At 32.5% G+C, this 21,280-nt stretch overlaps 1 protein-coding gene across 1 annotated transcript in view; it reads right to left on the bottom strand.

Annotated features, from left to right (window-relative positions):
• LOC129222963 (uncharacterized) overlaps positions 1–21,280 on the bottom strand; it is a 60,543-nt gene that overhangs the window by 898 nt on the left and 38,365 nt on the right. Inside the window, exons 2-5 of the mRNA XM_054857526.1 lie at positions 18,699–18,744; positions 14,495–14,565; positions 9,675–9,774; positions 4,141–4,275 (exon numbers count right to left, since the gene is read on the bottom strand). Coding sequence (XP_054713501.1) covers positions 4,141–4,275; positions 9,675–9,774; positions 14,495–14,565; positions 18,699–18,744 — 352 coding nt within the window. The remainder of the gene's footprint in view (positions 1–4,140; positions 4,276–9,674; positions 9,775–14,494; positions 14,566–18,698; positions 18,745–21,280) is intronic.

Raw genomic sequence — 21,280 nt, 5'->3', positions numbered from 1 at the left:
ATTTTTTTTAACAACAGGCAAAATGATAATGAATGGGACAAAGATTGAATGAATCATTACTAAGTCTCAATAAATTTGCTTCAAAAGTGGCCTTCTAATGTCCCATAACTTGACAGTATTTTGGTTCTTCAAAGTAATGCCACATTCTTTAGTAAAATCATGTTTCTAAACCAGAATATTTATGCATAAAAAAAAAACATCCAATCTTTCAATTTAAAACTGGTGGCTTACTTATGTGCATATTTTCAAATGCATATATATTAATAGGTTCTGAAATTCCAGAACATAATGTTTGAATCCTGACATTGAAAAGCAGAAGGTCGCATGGATTAGTTTTGCAGGCCATAAGTTGGGCACTACTGTTTTAGAGTATTAGAATTCCCCTATTTCTGCATTCTATCGCCAGACTAAAGTTCTTTATTTTCTAAAACCTGCAACAATTTAAGATAAACTCTGGTAAATTTAATAATATTGTTCTTATGAGTGATGGAAACGAACTCTGATGCAATTGAAATGTGTTTTTTGAGCAGGTGTGGCGTAATCAAGAACCTGCAAGTTTGCTACTACAAAATAGAAAATATAAGAAGTGTTGAAAATAATGGTAAATTCAAAATAAGTGATGTCCAAGCACAGGGCTGCCACAAAAGTTCAAGAATGAAATTCCCTGACATTTCCAGGTTTTTCAGTTGCTTTTAGAAAAAAATCCAGGTTAATTAATTTTGACTTACGCTATTAAATACCAATACAGCATATTTTTATTGTAACTAAATCTCCTTTATGAATCAAATATTGCTTTAAAAGTCATCAATCATTGTAATCAATATGTAGGTTAAATTAATATAAACTAAAAATTTAGTTACATTGATTACAAATCCTTTAAAAGATTAGAAATTTCCAATTAATACTTTTTTTTTTGGAAAAAAGACTGAAATATCAAACACACTAAGCAGTTTTTGGCAAAACCAGTTTCAATGTTGGAATGTTTCAAAAAAAGTTTTAAACCATAAAAACAAAAATGTGGAGACTAAATTTTTATAACCGTTGCTCATTTTATGAGAAAAAAAGGAGAATGAAGGCAAACAAGACCATGCATTACAGAAAATAATAGTAATTCTCAGTTAAGCATGGCTTGGATTTATTTTATTTATTTATTTATTTATTTTTTCAGAAGAGGCAAAATAAAATGTAATACCAATAATAAATTAGAGCTTTATGATTTTTGCATGGATATTTCTTTTTTCTTTTTTTTTTAATTTTGTAATCTTATCAGATGCAGTCTTCAAAAATGAGCTTGAATTTTCTTTCTCTCAGCTATCGGTAAAATTTGTATATCCGGAACACAACATTTACCGTACACCAGCATCTTTGCTTGAATGGCGCAGCAGTTTCACCCATCAGATGGAAAAATTGAAAGAAATTCCCTGACATTTCCAGAAATTTCAACCAATTTGTGATACTCCTTGACATTTCCCTGACTATTTTAGGTGATTTTCATTTCCACTGACAATTCCAGGTTTTCCATGTTTTCCAGGTGCGTGGCAACACTGAAGCAGTAAAATCACATTGCAAAAAACGATGAGCGTCTGCCACAGAAGTAGATGCAATGAGATTTCAAAATTCAGATTTGGTTTTGAGATCGTTCAATTTCCCAGTTCATATGCATTACTGTTAAATCACTCAAGATTTCTAATGCTCTTTTATCTACTGTTACTTTATCTTTACCTGGGACATTTTTCCATGACTTTAAATAAATTTCCATGACTTTGAATGAAAATTTCAATTTTCCATGCTTTTCCAGGTCTGAAATTTGTTTATTTTTTTCCCATGACTTTCCAGGATTTCCATGACCCGTATGAACCCTGACTTTTAAGTTTGTTCAATTAAGGTTTTTATTATATTAACTGCAGCAGTAATTTTTCTTGCAATGACTTATATCATAAAAATACCTCATGCTATTATTCTACATTGACACAACACCTAATAATACTAAGTAAATAATCCAAAACTTGTATCATGTAAATATATAAATAGTTAAAATATGTAACAATGCTATGTTCTGATAAATGCTGCCAGATTTCAATCACTATGATTTAAAGCTTAAAGAGAAAACTTTCACACTATGTAGTAAATCCATGATCTGTCTAATACATAAGTTAAAAAAAAAAAAAAACTTTAAAATTATGTGTTCATGGATTTTTTTTTTTTTTTTTGTTTTCCTCTGCTCAAAACTCCTTATATGAAAAGATTAACCCTAAAATTGATAAAATCTTGCTAAAAACTAAAGTAGAGTTTGCAGGTATATAAAGAGTATATGCACTCAATTTCTACAACTTAGGTCATTTTAATCTCATTTATAGTGTCAAACAATTAATATCACAAAATTTTCATTATTTACATTAAATTTTGGATTCATTTTGCAAAACAATTTTCATGTTGAATCTGACTTAATATTTTGAAAATATGTAATAATTTTGATATTCATCATTTCAAGGTAAAATTTTATTATTTGATTTTCCCCCATAAACTTAGCTCAATTTATGTTACTAAAAAGATAATTTGTTTCCTTCACTTGATTGTAGACCATACTTTTTTCTCTTTAAAGGGATTAAGGCTCCGGGATCAAATAATATTTATCCAAAAATTTTAGTTGAATGTGCAGAGGAATTAGCAGATGTAATTGTAAATATTTTCAATGCATCTTATAACTCGGGGACAGTGTCAGAGGATTGGAAGCTGGCTAACATTACACCGCTCTTCAAGAAAGGGTCTAAAGGGAGTGCGGGAAATTATAGACCTGTGAGTCTCACTTCGGAGGTTTGCAAAATTTTTGAAAGATTGATAAAAATTAAGATAGTAAATTTTTTAGAGAATAATAATCTATTGATTAGTTTTCAGTACGGTTTCAGAAAAAATAAATCTTGTGCAACTAATTTATTACATTTGTATGACAAAGTTACCATGGCTTTTGTTTAAATTGATTTTCAAAAAGCTTTCAATAAAGTACCGCATGTTGCTCTACTTAGCAAATTTGCTGATATAGGAATAGGAGGGAAAACTTTTATTTGAGTAAAAAACTGGCTGACTGGAAGGAAACAAAGGGTAGTTGTAAGGGGAACTTATTTTAATTGGAGTGAGGTTTTAAGCGGGGTTCCTCAAGGATCAGTGTTAGGACTTGTTTTGTTCACTGTTTTTATGAACGATATTTATAAAAAATATTTCTGGGAACATAAATTGTTTTACTGATGATGTCAAAGTTATGGGGAGTGTAGAAAATGAAGAACAAGCAAATCAGCTGCAAGAGGATCTAGATCATATTACGGAGTGGGCTGATAAATGGGGTACGGCTGTTAATGTTGGAAATGTCAAGTGCTACATTTAGGGCATGGAAATAAGTGTACAAGTTATTATTTGCAAGGTTCAGTCATTAGTTAGGCAGAAAAAGTTACTGACCTGGGCGTCTTAATAAGTCAGGATTTAAAGTTCAGCCAACAGTGCAGCATAGCTAGTAACAAAGCCAATAAAATGCTTGGGATTATCAATAGATCTATTTCAAACAAATCTACTCCAAAACAATACTCCAAATCTCCATTTGGAGTATGCTGTTCAGTTTTGGTCTCCTTACCTTAAGAAAGATATTAATGTATTGGAAAGTGTTCAAAGGAGGGCTACAAGGCTAATAAATGGACTTTCTCATTTAGACTATAATTCCAGGCTTAGAAGGCTAAAAATGTACAGTCTTGAGCAAAGAAGAGACTGAGGGGACATGATTCAGTTGTTTAAATTTATTAAAATGAAAAATGTTACAGGGCTGAAGTTTAGCACAGAAAACAGGACAAGGAGTCATTGTTTTCAGCTATTTAAATCTCAGGCTAACATGGATATTAGGAAAAATTATTATTATAGCAGGGTAGTGGAGCCTTGGAACAGCTTACCGGAAGAGGTGGTAATGAGCAAGGGAGTCTATAGTTTTAAGAGGGCCATTGATCTTAACTGGGGATTGTAAATTGACTAGGACCAGTCTAGCTGGGCCCAGAGCCTGTTGCTGGTCGCCACTTTTGTATTTGTATTTGTATTTAATTCTATAGATTTAGCTGCTTCAACTCACTTATTATAGTAAATTATGATTAGAAACCAACTTACTTTAGAAATATTTGAAAAAATTGACAAACAGTAAATAAAACTGAAGGATTTTGAACAGTAACGCATTTCACAATGAGCTGCATAGATTGTTGAAAATGGGTAGCAAGGAAATCAGTGGACATAAGGCATTTATCACTAAAAGTAGAAAAAAAGATCAATTAGTAATGGAAACTAAGTTTAATTGACAGCTATAGTGAACATAGTTAAGTTTATGCTGTTAGCAAGAATAATTTATGACCACTACATTATGAATCAGTAACTATTAATAAAAAAAAAAGACAGTGAGGAACTCTAGGCTTCTATTTTTTAAGCAGGGCACAGTTTTCTCATCTTTTTTAACATCTTTTTCATCTGCTGTTTCAAGTATTATTTCTCATATAGTCCAAAACATAAGTTAATAGCATCAGTGCAGGCCTGCTCCAAGCCTGATCGGCGAGGTCGTGCAAACGTCTTTTGAGCACCTTAGTGCAGTGGCGTTCGAGGAAAATCTAGTTAACACCTGGAGTGAGGCTTTGTAAACAAATATAGTGTGTGAAAACTACGTTTGAAATTTAATTTCATAAGAACAATGTATAGTTCATCTGATATGTTAATGCGTTTTGGAAAAAGAAAATATTCTAATATTAAAATTAATGCTGCTAAATATCGCTTTAATCTCTAATTGATAAATAATTGATCAAACTTTTATGCCTGTCAAAGCATTACCACAGGGTACTAATTATATTTCTAAATTGAAGCATATTAATACAGAGGATATTCCACCTTGAAAACTGAAATTAAAATGTTTTCCAGGAAAATAAGTAATTCTAAAGCTCTTTTTAAAATTTAATACACAAATAATTGAAGAAAAAGGCGAGGGGGAAAGAATCGAGTAATCATGGTCAAGTTGTCATTTTACAAAACTATAAAAAGAAAACCGAAGTTGTTGCCCACAATATGTAAATGTTAGGCACAAGTAAATATCATGCAAGTGTGCTCACCATTTTTGTGTATGTTATAACATGAAGCTGTCAAATTTGAACAATAGTTAAAAATCACAAAAATATGTATCGTATTGCACAAATTACAATTCAACATATTCACCACAAGCAGAGGCGTAGCCAAGGGATGGCATCCAAGGAGGGGGCATCCAGGGAGTCGGGATCCTCCCCAAAATGAGTGAAACTTCAAAAATGGAAAATATCGATATTTTACAAGTAGTTTTCCTTGGATAGTATAAAAAAAAACTTGAATTTAAGTGCAGAGAATTCTATATATTTCCTCTACTTCTTATAAAGTGCAAGGATCAATCAAATTTGAAAACACAAACACTTTTTCCTCCTTTTTTCATTAAAAAAAAAGTGAGGATTTAAAAAAAAATGGTGTTACAACTAATGACAATTATTCCTCCTGGTAAGAAGCGACTTCTAAGTCAAAGCAAAGTCTAAGAACGTCTGAAAAACGTTTAAAAATTCAGAAACATTAGCTTCTTACAGGATTTTTATCAAAATCGGATTAGAGGACATCTGGTATTGGATATAGGTTTTTCTCTTTTTTTAAAACTTTATATAAAAATCAGAACCTCTCCAAAAGGAAATCCTGGCTACATCATTGACCACAAGAGCCTAATTGTGGAATAGCGAAGTTCTTGCGCCTCGTATGCTCGACCTCCTGTACTATAGACATACCGAAATAGGCTCCACATTACGAAGAAAAATGCTAACGTATGCATTAATTAGCATCACGTGCTGTCAGTGTAAAAGACTGAGCTTTTGAAAAAAACGTTCAAATACAACACTTGTCGTTTTAGATAAAGGCAGCAAAGCGGATTGCTTGTTTCAATGAGCAGTATAATTTCCAGGAGTGCCCCCCCTAAGAGCAAGGATGCTCCCCCCTCTGAATATCACAAAAACCCTCTCAAAACCAAAAGCCTGCCATCAAAAAAAAAAAGAGAAAAAATACCCGTCAAAATCAGAACCCCTAAAAATCCCCCCCCCCTAAAAATTTCAATGGCACAGTCTGCACTATGAGATCTCTTTCCCCCAGGTGGGCACTTATATCAGATATCATAAAAAGTTCAATTTTATTTTTTTGGTTGGATTTTTTTTTTCTTTCTCCAAGTGGAGCATTTTTTAGCGGTCTCGGCACCTATTTATCTGTGGCACCATCGTGCACCGCACGACCTTGCACATAGGGACGGCGAGGCCCTGCATCAGTGATATCCATTTCTTCAAGCAACTACCCCCTTTTCACAAAAACTATTTCCGGCATTATCATGCTTCTTTCCTTCTTTTGTTTTTCTTTTAATCATTTGTTCTTGGAAATTATTGACAGTAAAGAGATTGGAGCTCTCTTTAAAAATTGATAATTCTACTCAGTGTTCAAGATCATCAAGAATTTTAGTATTTTTATGAATCTCAAAACAAATCTTTTCTCAAAATTTACTATAAATGTCCTCTTAGAGAAGAAGGTCCATTTAAAAATTTTACTTGGTCCACGGTTCATGTTTTAAGAACAATAGAAGGGTATAGTAACTTTTTTGCTTTTAAAGGAATAATATTTTTTGTTCCCTATGTTCAAGTGTTCTTTATTTTTGTGTAGGGAATTTATCAGGACTTACACTAATTTAATGGAGCACGTACCTTTTATTTCTACTATTTCTGTTCCAGTGTTATTTTTTTTATACACATTGAATATTTGACCACAGTGAATAATCATATACCTGATTCAGTCTTGAACAATAATAAAAAAATGAGTAGAGGAAAAGGAAAAGCTGTTCGATTATATGTTTTACTTATTATTATTTTTCTTGTCATTAAAGTATTTGCGCATTGTAAAGTTTCTGTTGTTAAAACTTAAATAATCTCAAATAGTCAAACACTAGCAGACCCCTGCGAAACATTCATGCTCAACAGCAGTAATTCGAAAATTTGGTTTTTAAGAGTAAACGAGCTGTTGTGTGCATCACATGATTTCCTTTTACTCCAAATTAATGTCATTTTCTCATTATTAGCAGTTTTAATGTGATTCAATAGTTTACTTTCTAAATATCACCAACAGTAGCCAAATTGAAACCAGATTTAAAAAAAAAAAAATTAATCGCCAAATTTGTTGCCAAGTTGGCGAAAAAACTTGGCGACTAAAAGACTGGCAATATATCGCCAAGTGTCCGCCAAATTATAACACCACTTGAGTTTACATCGAAATTAACAATGATTTCCCCCAAAAAAGGGGAAAAAGACCCCTTTGGAGCATCCGAATGCAACCAAAAAGGGAGGAGCACAACCAGACCCCACTAGGAGTCTAAGTACCAAATTTCAACTTTCTAAGACATTCCGTTCTTGAGTTATGCGACATACACACATACATACGTACATACAGACGCGTAGAGAGAAAACTCGATGTAAATAACTCAGGGATCGTCAAAATGGATATTTCGGGTGTCTGTACGTTCCTAGGCATCTATCCACGTGTGGTCGGGTTGAAATATAAACTCAACATTCATTAAGGGGTGAGCAAAATAGAAAATAAGGCCGATTTTTGAGTGAAAATTTTTTCACGAATACACTACGTCCTTTTTTGTAAAAGGAAGTAAAAAATCTAGAAAGGATGTTTTACTTTTTTAGTTTGAGTAAGTGTTATGAAAATCATGGTGTATTCACAAAAAACATCAACAAGAAGTAATACATGGATGCCTTACTTGCCAAATCGATTAACTCCATAAAACAAAAAGCCGAGAAAAGTGATGAAGAAGATAGTGTTATCCATAGGAGTGAATAGGCCCTTTTGTTACAATTTCTGCCATCACATGGTCAGAAATTTACTGAACCTAAATTTTAATATAAATTCACATGCTAAGCATTGATAAAGCACTATTAAAGCAGAAATGAGGGTTTTTTTTAAAAAGTGCAGTAAATCGATTTGGCAGTTGAGGCATTCATATGTGTTTAGACTGTGATTTACTATGTTAAAATAATCAGTTTTTTTTTTTTTTTTTTTTTTTTTTTGATTTTTATGCAACAACACAATTGTGGCTAAAATATCGTACCCTCAATGAGTTAAGACTGGTAATTCATGGAAACTTGGATCAGAATCTGAGGAAAATTAGTCATTCAAAAACTACATTTTCTGGCCTATAGGAGAATCAAACCCATGGTCTTTGTGTTATTAGCATGACATTCTTACTGACTTTGGGATGGTATAAACTTAAGCAATGCATAATAAAGTAACTAAATATATTGAAATCAATGCAACTATTTTGTTAAAATATTTTTCAAAAGTTACACTATGATTTACCATGTTAAAATTAATGTTTTTTTTTTTCCTGATTTTAACAACAACAGAACTGTAGTTCAGAATCTTGTTATGAGTTTAGATTATAAATTCATTGACAATTGATCAGAATTCTGCTGGAGGAGAAAATAAGTTATTAAAACAAAATTTTTTGGCCCATGGGGATTTGAACTCACAATCTTATGCTCTAACTCAGGGGTTCTCAAATTTCTCCAATTCGGGGCACCCTTTTCTTTTCCTGTGGCCCCACAGGATGCTGGGAACCCACTTTGGAAATCCTTTCACTAACTCACTAAACCAATGGAACCTTTATTGGTGGCTAAACAAAAGTTTTTTTTTTTTTTTCCGACAAAACTGCTTAAATGTGGTTTGTCTGTTTATTTTTCTCTGAAAATGGAGGAAAAAATCTATAAAATGGTGCTTTACTTCTGAAGTTTGATGAAGCATTAAGGAAGTTATGGTTCAAATATTTCCGCACAGAAATTACATTTCTTATTTAAGTTGACAATTCACAAAACATTTTAAAAACACACAAAAAGTAGCTTGAGAAACAAGAGATAAAAAGTAAAATACAGTAAAACTCCAACTATTTGAATTGCTGTTAATCCAAATGGCTTTCAAGAATTGCAGGATGCCCAACTTTACTTGAGGGCTGCACCGCATATTGCAATCATTCTCATTGCCCAGAAAATTTTTAAAATTTTGAAATGTTTAACCTGTTTTGAAATAAAGTGGGAAAACAGAAAAGGAAAAAAAAAAATACTAACAAATAAATAATATTTTCATTACTTAATGCTTATTTTATTAATTGCATATGTTTTCTTGAAACCAACTTTTGAGTATTTGGCTCCAAATTTGAGACATTGTGAGTACTCATGGTTTTAGATTTACACATGAACAAAACAACGATTCACATGAGTCAGCTGCTCTGGATGCGAGTAGCCTGCCAGCCATAGGCTGGGTACAATGGATTTACTGTAACATTGTTTTAATGTACAGCACTTGTAAGCGTTACCTTTCTATTTGATAATTAAAAGCCCTTTTCTTCATTTATTTTTCTTTCATTTTCAACAGATACATTAATTGACCAAATGTTAAGGTGACTAAATGTTGACAATTGGAGTTCTATTTTACTGCTGAATACTGTTGGAATTTTAAATACACATTTGAGTTTAATTTCTTTGAAAAATGTGTAGATTGCTTATTTAAATTTCAGTAATCAATCTATAAAATACTGATTGCTTACTTGAAACAGTACATACCTTGTAATCATAGAAGTCAACAAATTTAAGTTCTTATGAAATAATCTCCAGTTCTTAAGTTTTGATAAAAAGTATGCAATATCAATGAGAACTGGAACACCTAAAAACAAAAAATATGACACCATTTCCATGTATTTTGTATAAAATTTAATTATAAAACATTTGCTTAAATTAACTTTTTTAATGATGAACAGAAGTTTAGGCCAAATATTGTGTCTGCTGCCACTACTTCTTAGTCACGTCATAACAAAACATGTATAAAAATAAAAACAATAAGAAAAAACAAAAGTATAATATACAGTGAAATCTTGTTACAACCAACTTCAAGGGACCGCAAATTTTTTTCGTTGTAAGGGAATTTCCTTGTAACAGAATTCAAGCAATGTATTATAAATTAAATCGGGACTGAAAATGTCTTTTGTTTAAACGGAAATTTCATTGTATTGGTATTTGTTGTAACGGGATTTCACTGTATAAAATAAAAAACAAATACAAACAAAAAAAATCTTCAACCTCAAAATGTACAAAGCAGTAATAAATAAAGTACAGTATTAACACTTATAAAACCATTCTAAATATACCCATATATAATTACAGTTGGATCTCAACTTACGGGAGGGATGCATTCCAAGACTCCTCGCGTAATTCGAAATTTCGCGTTGTGGAAAATTGTTGTGTATGTGACATTTTAGAAATTTTTAAACACCTTTCATAAAGCTAAATTTTTACCGTATTTTTGAAAAAGCTGCATTATTTAAACACTGCACTGTAAGAGTACTATACAGTAGATACAATAAGTTTCATTTATAACTTAAAAATTGAAGATGGTGATTTATGCTGCGTAAGCTGATCGTCATTCTAATATATTTTTAAGTACACTACAGTAGCTTCGCATTTGCTTTTATAACATTTAAATCTATGGTGACACCCCTCTTTCAGGGTCTCTATTCTCTACAATACAAGAGCAGTTTCCATTTTTATATTGTTTCCATTTTGCTTAAACATTACTCTGCGAGCTTCATATTAAAACTAAGGTCTGGACTTATATGGATTGCCTTCTCTTGACTTTTAATTATATGTACGAAAGATTCCTAATACTTTATTGCCGTGTTACCTTCGACCCACCTTCTAGTTGTTAAAGCGTATAAAGAATCTTTAAGTTTTCTCATATTGTCGCAAACTTTTGCTTTTTGTTTCCATCATCGCACTTAAGGTGAAACAGCGTGCCTATGTGCTACAATATTTCATCACCTTTCATATTTAGAATAAACAGATGAAAAATGAGGAGTAGTGATTATACACACGAATAAAGCTATGTTTATAGTGCGGTGCGGTGTGTGGGAACTTGCGCAGTCAGTGATGCTGAAAGGATGAAAGTACATTCACGAAGTCAATGTTTAGTAGTGAATAACAAAGGAAAAACTAAGCATCATGATTCCTTTCCAAATATTTTCGTGTTGAGAGCATGAAATTCGCTTTAGCTCCAAAATTTGTTGCTCCTGAAAAACTCCCGTTATAGCCATTTCGCGTAAGTCGGATTGCGTTGTAACAGGAGTCAACTATACACTTATAAAATCACTCGATTATCTTATCTGGGTATCTTAATAAATCAGGACTTCAAATTTAGTCAACAGTGTAGTATTTCAAGTAACAAAGCCAACAGAATACTTGGGTTTATCAAAAGATCTATTTCAAACAAATCAAAGAAGGTTATTCTGTCTTTATATAGGAGTTTAGTTAGATCCCATTTGGAGTACGCTGTGCAATTTTGGTCGTCTTATCTGAGGAAAGATATTTCTGTATTGGAAAGGGTTCAAAGAAGGGTAACTAGACTAGTAAGGGGACTTTCAGATTCAGATTATGATACCAGACTTAATAGGCTTAATATGTATAGCCTGGAGCAAAGGAGAGTCAGAGGAGACATACAAACACAAATACAAATACAAAAGTGACGACCAGCAACAGGCTCTGGGCCCAGCTAGACTGGTCCCAGTCAATTTACAATCCCCAGTGAAGATCAATGGCCCTCTTAAAACTGTCTACTCCTTTGCTCATTACCACCTCTTCCGGTAAGCTGTTCCAAGGCTCCACTACCCTGCTAAAATAATAATTTTTCCTAATATCCATGTTAGCCTGAGATTTAAATAGCTTAAAACAATGACCCTTGTCCTGTTTTCAGTGCTAAACTTTAGCCCCGTAACATCTTTTGTTTTAATAAATTTAAACAGCTGAATCATGTCCCCTCGGTCTCTTCTTTGCTCAAGACTGTACATTTTTTAGCCTTCTAAGCCTGGAATCATAATCTAAGTGGGAAAATCCACTTATTAGCCTTGTAGCCCGCCTTTGAACCCTTTCCAATACATTAATGTCTTTCTTAAGATAAGGAGACCAAAACATGATTTAGTCGCTTAAATTTATCAAAATGAATGATTTTAACGGATTAAATTTTTGTACGGAAAGTAGGACGAGGGGTCATTGTTTTAAGCTATTCAAATCTCAGGCTAACCTAAAAGTTAGGAAAAACTACTACTTTAGTAGAGTTGTGGACACTTGGAACCGCTTACCGGAAGAGGTGGTAATGAGTAAAGGGGTGGATAGCTTTAATAGGGCCATTGATCTTCATTGGGGACTAATAAATTGACTAGGACCAGCCTAGCTGGGTCAAGAGCCTGTTGCTGGTTGTCACATTAGTATTTGTATTAAAATCAGCTGCTTTTTAAAATCAAATCCGGAAGAAAAGAATTATTACAAAACTCTTAAATGCTAAAAACCAACCTTTAATAAAATCACATAAAATCAAGTTCAATAAATATTGTAAAGGACTGTTATTATGTGTTGAAAATTGCAACAGACAAAATAAATTCCAAAGCTATGTCACACAAAAGTCTGACATAGTTACATTAATCAATCTCAGAAGAAAAGGAATTCGCAGTGCCAAATTTGCTTTTAATAGAGCTCTGAAAAGAGCTTGATATCATAGGATGAACTTAAGAGCAAACTGATGTAATGTTGGAAGTTACAAAATTTTTTATGCACTTTCAAATCTTGCTGAATCTTTACTTTCTAATTCTGTTAATCAAACAAAAATACTCCAATACTTTAAGGTTCTTTTGTCAATAACACCAGTATCTTGTGGCTATCATAAAACTTTCTTCTATAACTAGCTTATGAGTTCTTGTATCTAATGTATAACTGCTCAAGTAATTGCTACTCCACAAAATTTCCATGAATCCAATAGATTTTTCCATATATTGGGTATTGAAGAAAGTAAAACTGTACCTCTTGTTTAATAAAAATGTCAACTGTATTTTGATGCACTTAAAATTGTACAAAAATATAGATAAATCGGATCCCAACTTAACCAATTGATTGGGAATGCAACTTTCATGCATTAAATTGGGGATATTTCTAATATCGGGATGCTCAAAAGTGTAATTGCACTAAAGTAAAATTGCACTTACCCTATCTAAAAGTCTTAATAAGCAACCGCACAAACATATCCATAATTAGAAAGTGTACACTTTTTATTCAGCATGCCGAGACTTATTACACTTGTTAATTGAAAATTAAGTACTTACTAAGTAATACATGTTTGAGAATTTCCTTGACAGTTGACTCGAAATAGTTTCTTTCGATTTTATGGAGAGGAGAAAATATTGTATATATAATGAAAATATAATAATAACCCATTTACAACCTGTTGCATGAAAAATGTTTATAATTTCCAGGCCATGTAAAGCATTAGAAAAGTAAGTTTTAGCGGGAGTTTAACTATCGCTTTATGCGTCGGAATTGCTACTCATTGGTTGCCCCTTGCCCGTCACAAATTGCCGATTCCAAGAAAAGTTTTTCTACTTCGGGCAATATATATATATATATATATATATATATATATTACCTGGAAAACAATCCAATATTTCCTAACTCAAATTTAAAAAAAAAAAATCAGCTGTTAAAATAATTTGTTATTTCAGGGTTTTTTACTTGGTAAATAGGAGTTTTGGCCTTCATTTTAGTTGGGGAAAAAGAAATATTCGCTAAATCGCGAAGTTTGTTAAATAGAGGTTCATTAAACAGGGTTCCAACTGTAATTCCATTATTTCTTATAGAATTTAAACATTAAATCCTTTTATTTTTTTAAGTGTTGGTATGCCGGTTAATAAAATCAAATGTTTTCCAAGTGAATGTGATTTTGATAAGCAGCAAGCACAGATGTTGTAAAAAAAAAAAAAAAAAAAAAAAAAAAAAAAAAAAAAAAAAGTTAAGTACCAAAAAACAAGAACATTTAAAACAAATTTAAAAAGTGTTATACACACAATTTCTCAAAAAAAAAGTTTTATCTTAAGAGTTCATTAAGACTTTCGACTTTTTCTGTTACCCTTTTCTTCAAGGTGTCTTAAGACAAATATTCTAACCTTTCAGCATTTATAACCAGAGCCAGATCTAGGAAGAGCAAGCCGCCGTGGCCCTTATCGTGGGCGACATATTCACTCTATTTGTGTGGGGAGTTTTGTTGAAATTCAAATAAAAAAACTTAAAAGACAGGTACGGGCAGTAGTTTGAAGATTTGCCTTGGCTCTGAAAAACTGAAGATGTGGCATTGTTTATGACTTTAATTTTTTATTCTAAAGCAGAATACTGTTTTAGTATCAGAAAACACAGCAGAATTCCAATATGAAAATACAATCTTGCCTGTTTACGTTATACATAAACTGAAATCATAGAGGAAAAACAATATGCAAAAATCTTGTCATTGAATTTCTGATTACAATAATTTATTCATAAAATATTTAATTTCAAATTGCAAATTTTGTTCTTACCAAATAATGCATAATTCTTTTCAAAAAATATTGAATGATGAGAAAATAGTTCAAGGCAGCACAATATGGATCTGTAAATGAAAAAACAAATTCACTAACCAACTATTGTGGGGAATAATTAATGCAAAAAATCATATCTACAATTTCCTAATCTTCATGTATGAATACTTAGTTACAATTTTGAAAAAATCTTTTAGGATTTTGTTAAATATTGTGCATATATGCAAATTTATTTGCATATTTATTTGCAAATTTATTTGAATATTGTTTTACAGTTGTAACACTCTCTGTACTGGTAATTATAAGAGTGGTCTCTGTGAAGCAGAAAGAAATAGAAAGACTGAAGTATATGATGATTGCAATTTGAATTTACAAATTAAATGAATTTAAACTTAATTCAAGTTATCCTCAGTTCATTTCTCAAACAAACCATGTATACAGGGTCGATCCTAACAGGTGTGCACCGCACAAGGGTGGCCAAAGCAAGGGGGGCCGCAGGCAGCATCATATAGTTCTTTTAGTCAAGCAAAATTTCTCAAGAATTTCTCACAAGAACTTATAATAAGTTGAATAAATATGCTGAATTTTAAATGTTCAATTATCAAAGTAAGTGTTGATTTCCCCTGACAGCATAGCAAAGCTAAAGAAAATTAGAATGTTAGGGAACATTGTGTTGGTACATTGTCCATTAATATCTAATCTTTACAGACATGCTTCATTTGGTTGCAAAATTTGAGACAGAACCAGTAATCAGGTATGGATACAGGGGAGGGGAAATGAGGGGAATGGCCCCCTCCTGAATCATGAAAGGGTGCCTTCTAAAAGGAGCACCAAGGGCGGCCACTAGTGTTTAACCCCCAAGCTTTTATAGACCTAAACAATGAAGACGTATTTTATATATACAGTAAAACCCCTCCTAACTGACACTCCTCTTATGCGGTCAATTTTTAATTCCCCAGTTTAAATGCAAATAACATTATTAAACCCCTGTCCTGCGGACACCTCTCTATTGCGCACAAAAAAAATGATTAATATATTAATTTTAATTGGTTCTTCAAGTATTAACCATGAAAATGATTTGGCATTTGAAAATAATAATTGTCCAGGATTTTTCCAAGAAAGCACATAAAATAAATTAATAAATCACATGTTTCACAGCTTTGTTGCTGTTAGATCTAAAAGAAACAATTAAAATTGTCGTTGGTTAAGATAAAAAAAATAATAAATAAATAAAAAAAAACACACACACACAAAAAAAAAAAGGATTCGGAAATATTCAAAGATGTTGTTGAAAAATACGGAGAGGATTTCGTCTTACCCGGAAACGTTTTTGAAAGTTTCATGAACCACAGCTGCACAGTGCACAATCTATTCAGAAACGTTTTTGAAAATTTCATGTACCGCAGCTGCCCTATATATTCAGAAACGTTTTCAGATTTTTTTTTACAACGTAAAGAAGCCCCTAATAACAGCCCCTCTCACTTAACGTATGAAAAACAAACTAAAATTGCATTTTTCAAACATCAGTTTCAAGAACTTTCAGGGAAGGACCACAGATCCCCTTTTTCTCCAACGCAATCACTATACCTCAAATTTTCTCTTTTTAGATGGTTCCATGGAGCCATAGAACCCTTCCTGCCTAAACTAGCCTGAAATTGACTTCAGTTTCAAAAAATAGTTCATGAGGGCACACTGAACCTCTGCCCCCTCTTTGTCCCATCGTTATCAAACAATGCCTAAAATACGATTCTGGGACTTCAATTTCTAAAAACTTCCGAAGGAGAACTGCCTGGCTTATGTAACTTTTCATGACGCTAGGGCATACCCATCAATTGTCCAGGTAAGGGGGACAAAAGTCTATGGTTGTATTTTTTGGATATCAATATCGAAAAATATCCGAAAGATCCGCCGAAGCTTCCCAGTTTCGCTAACGTCACCAAAGAAAGGATAAAATTGTGCTTTTAGAAATATTCGCTTGGGAGCCCCAAAACCCTTCCTTTTAAAAAATGGCTTAAAATGGATTTTAGTTCCGAAAAATATTTCAGTTCAGAACATTTTCACATTTCCTCTATCGTTTTCAAACATAGCCAAAAATGGGTTTTTGAAACAATAGTGCCAAGAAATTACCAGAGGAAAGCCGCCAGATCCCCTATATCATCACCAAAGACTGCCTAAATTTGAGTTTTAAATTTCAATTTCGAAAACTTTCGATGGGAGACGATTGAATATCCCTCCCTTTAGCAACGTCAACAAAGATAACCCAAAGATACAAATACAAGTACAAAAGTGACGACCAGCAACAGGCTATGGGCCCAGCTAGGCAGGTCCTAGTAATTTTACAACCTCCAGTGAAGACCAATGGCCCTCTTAAAACTATCTACTCCCTTAATCATTACCACCTCTTCCGGTAAACTGTTCCAAGCTTCCACTACCCTGTTAAAACAAAAATTTTTCCTAATATCCATGTTAGCCTGAGATTTAAATAGCTTAAAACAATGACCCCTTGTCCTGTTTTCAGTGCTAAACTTTAGAATTGTAACATCTTTCATTTTAATAAATTTAAACAACTGAATCATGTCCCCTCGGTCTTAAAACTATAGTTTCAGAAAATTTTCGTAAAGAGCGCCGATCCTTGCTAAGTTACGTACCGTAACTTAGCAAATAAAAAGCAAAAAAAAAAATAAAATGGAAATTAAGGTCGATTTTTGAGTGAAATGTTTTTTGCGAATACAATACTTCCTTTTTTGTAAAAGGAAGTAAAATGGCTTCAATTTTGAAAAAAATTTAGAAAAGAACTGCAGCATTACTTTCCCCTGAAGTCTGGAAAAAGTTCCTAAAATTGCGATATTTGACTTCAAGTTCGAAAATTTCTCCATGCACCTTGAATATAACAGACTCTTTTGTCCATGCAACCACACACAACCAAAGATTAACTAAAACTATTTTTCATATGCCTATTCCAATAATTTTCTGGAAGCAATCCCCCCTCCCCTGATCCCGTCCTGCATACTTCCTCTGATGTCACCGAAGGCAGACTATAAAATGCGTTTTTTACGACTAGTAAATTTTGGTATCTATTACTTTCTTCAAAGATATAAATTTTACCTAAGGAGTTTCTAACTATAAAACTTTTCTTCCTTTTATAAGTTCATCATTCTTCTGTTTTTTTTCTTTTTCAAATTAGAATTTGATATAGAAATTTTAAGAAAAATTTATATGAACGTTAAATATTAGTCAAAATATGCAAATTACTCTTGAGGAGCAGCACATTAGGTCCTTGCACGTGGGCGACTGACACCCTAGGATTGGCCCTGCATGTATAGACCACTATCGGCAACCAACATGTGTCTATTGCTTTACACAGACCTAACATGTAATTGTGTACAGTGCTATCTCATCAGATTCTTTTGGAGAAGGAGGTTTAAGTGCCTTATAAATACAATACAAATATACATATAACTTCCCTTGTATACTTTTCCATTCCATTATTGCCTTAAAAAAATTTATATTGTAAATATAGGCCATTAACAAAAAATATATGCAATAAATATGTACCTCAAAGCCAGACTTACGTAAGTCCCATTCAACAGGGTTGTTGGCAGTTGAAATAGTTTACCAGAAGCAGCTTTTACTTGCAATGGTGTGATGTGGTTTCAAGAGAATTCTTGATCTTCATTAGGGATGGATAAACTCACTCAGGGGTGCTCCCCCCTTAAGAGCAAGGGTGCACCCCCTAAATTCCCAAAGATTCCTCCAAAGAACAAGACCCCCCCCCCCCCCCCGAAAAAAAAAATACCCGTCAAAACCCCCTAAAAAATTTTAATCTTCATGACCCAACTTAGGTGGGCGCCTCTGAACTGAATAGGACCAACTTAGCTGGGTCCAGAGCCTGTTGCTAATTCTCACTTTTGCATTTGTACTATCACTACTTTGCAGAAAAGTAAAAATGTTTGTTTGGTGCATAAAAAGGTTGAAACTAGCATTTTTATAATAGAGGTAAATAATTATAAAGTAATTTCTTTTTAAATAGAATTTTATTGTTAAGGCTCAATGGTACTACATACAATGCTGAAATAGCCTGAAAATTGCCACTTTTGAACTTAGATTAGTCTGGTCCTGAAGTACAAAATGATCTACTCTTAATTTTATAAAGAACAAATATAAGTTATTATAAAACTCATACAGTAAATAAACATCAGCTTACTCTATCAGTAGTTCATTCTTTGTACTAATAACTTCAAATAGTAAATCTGAAAATAAAAATAAAATAAATACCATAAAAAAGATACTATTTTTAAAGCTCACATCTGACATCTTATACCTTCAGCTTAAACATGTTCAAAATAATTATTAATTTAACAAAAGAAAAAAAAACATTTTGCTTTTATTTTTTAACAAAAAATTATTACATTAAATTTAATGTAAAAATGTTTATATCTGCACCAAAAATTACAAAGATCCATACAAGGGGGAAGTTACAAAGTTTTTTTTACCAAAGTGCAAAGTAGTTTCGGGTGTCCATTAACTGACTGTACTAGCCACAGTTGCCTTAGAGATGCTGGAGTGAGCAGATTGCTGGTGGCAAGAGTGCATGTCAGTGACCTCTACCAAAAACTCAGAGAGTTGAAAACACAGGAGTATTCCGCCGTTTGAAGGAGAGAGTTCAAAGTGTACGCTTAGAGTTCAAAGATAGATGCGTTCTCCTGAGGGATGATATAGCCTTCTTTCCCGTTACTGGCAAAATGTTGGTCAAGTTTAACGCTGCAAACACTTCTGCAACCATCTCACAGCTCTTACCTAGCTTCTAGCGACTTCTTTTCGTCTAATGTCATAAGATACCTGAAAGGTAAGCAATTTGACACAACTCTAGTGGTCCCTTGACAGCTTTCCACGAGATGAGTTCTAGGAAGCTTATAAACAATGAAAAAATGCTGGCAGTGTTATTTTGATATCCAAGCAGGGTCCCGTATCTTAAAACGTTTTTTTAAATCATGGTTTTTATCAAAAATTTAAAAGTTGTCTAAAATTTATAAATTTTTTAAAAATAAATTTATTTGAGTAAATTTGTAATTTTTATGAAATATATAATACAGTGGTTGGAAAAACTACATTTTTTCATAGCAAAGAACTACAACTATTTTTTTTTTTTTAATGTAGCAACTACAAACTACTTTTGAAATGTAGCCGCTACTTTTCAAAAAATAAGAAAACAAAGAGATGTGCACTAAGGTGTCCCACAAAAATTGAAAATCGATTTTTCAAGTCGCATACCTTCTTATATTTTTTCTCTTGTGTCAAAACGATTGTGAAAAAAAGGTTTCAAAAATTTTGAACAACGGCAACCCGTGCCGACTTGAGTCTGAAAGTGTAAACCAACAATGTATGGAAGACAAAATTAAAATTAAAAAAAAAAAAAAAAAATTTAGAAACTCAAATTTTCTGTTGATAAAACGCTGGCCCTATACCCCACACTCTATACATGTACCACAAAAAGTTATTCCAGTTAAAAAACCATTTAGATACCCCACACTTAGCCTAAAATTTGTGATTTTCTTCAAAAAATTGATTTTTTATATTTATCTTTTAAAAAATTGCATATAAATTTAAAAAAAACATAAAATTCAAAAATTATTAGCAAACACATTTTCAGATCAACATTTGCAAATAAATAATAAAAAAATAATGCATATAAAATGAAAAATTTAACTTAACCTTGATAAAATCCATCTATATTGCAGGAGAGCAAAAATTTCTATTTAATGCTAATTACCTACTTTACTGTTTATATTTTTCAGCTTGATAAATTTTGTAAAATTTTCCTTACATTTTTTAAAATATATATCGAAAAAAATCAGTTTTAAAAAAGATAATAAGTTTTAGGCCAAGTGTGGGATACCCAATTGTTTTTTAATTTGAATAAATATTGTTACAAATTCTGTAAATAGTAATTATTGTAGTAACGTAACCTGTAAATAGTTTCCCGTAATGAATATACAACCCCTTTTCATTCGGCTGAAGTATACGATCCCCTATTTCCTTTTCTTTTCATTGATAAAATTTGATAACGGTCTACGCATTTCGAGAAGCAGTAAGAATGTTGTGGAGACTTCTTCGATGTTTATAAAAGCGTCCTGCGTGATAAAAAGTGGAATTTCGAACTGAGAGCGTATTTGCTTTGTTTATAGCGAGGCATTTCGCTGTGTTGTTTTCGTAATTGGAAGTAAATACGTGTGTAACCGTTAAGTTTACGGTGTTGAGTGATATTTGCTTAATTGCTGATGATTAATTTAGCAGTTGTTAATGATTTCTCCTGTACATAGTGTAAATAAAGCTCCTGTGTTTTTATCAAGAACTGTGTCTTCATTTCAAGAAAGTGGAAGTCGCGACGGAATCCGTTACAATATTTTTGTGGTGCATGTGGGGTATAGGAGCTTTATCAGCAGAAATTTTGAGTTTCTAATTTTTGATCTAGCAATGACGGAAATTGGCACTCTGGTTGTTGTCATTCAAATTATATGAAACTTTTTTTTTACAATTGTTTTGATTTATACAAATACAAACGTGACGACCAGCAACAGGCTCTGGGCCCAGCTAGACTGGTCCTAGTCAATTTACAATCCCCAGTGAAGATCAATGGCCCTCTTAAAACTATCTACTCCCTTGCTCATTACCACCTCTTCCGAGAAGCTGTTCCAAAGTTCCACTACCCTGCTATAATAATAATTTTTCCTAATATCCATGTTAGCTTAAAACAATGACCCCTTGTCCTGTTTTCAGTGCTAAACT

The sequence above is a fragment of the Uloborus diversus genome, chromosome 5, assembly GCF_026930045.1.
Source record: "Uloborus diversus isolate 005 chromosome 5, Udiv.v.3.1, whole genome shotgun sequence".
NCBI classification, from domain to species: Eukaryota; Metazoa; Arthropoda; class Arachnida; order Araneae; family Uloboridae; genus Uloborus; species Uloborus diversus.
The sequence above is the reverse complement of the archived record's forward strand: the minus strand, read 5'-3'. Positions and strand labels throughout refer to the sequence as shown.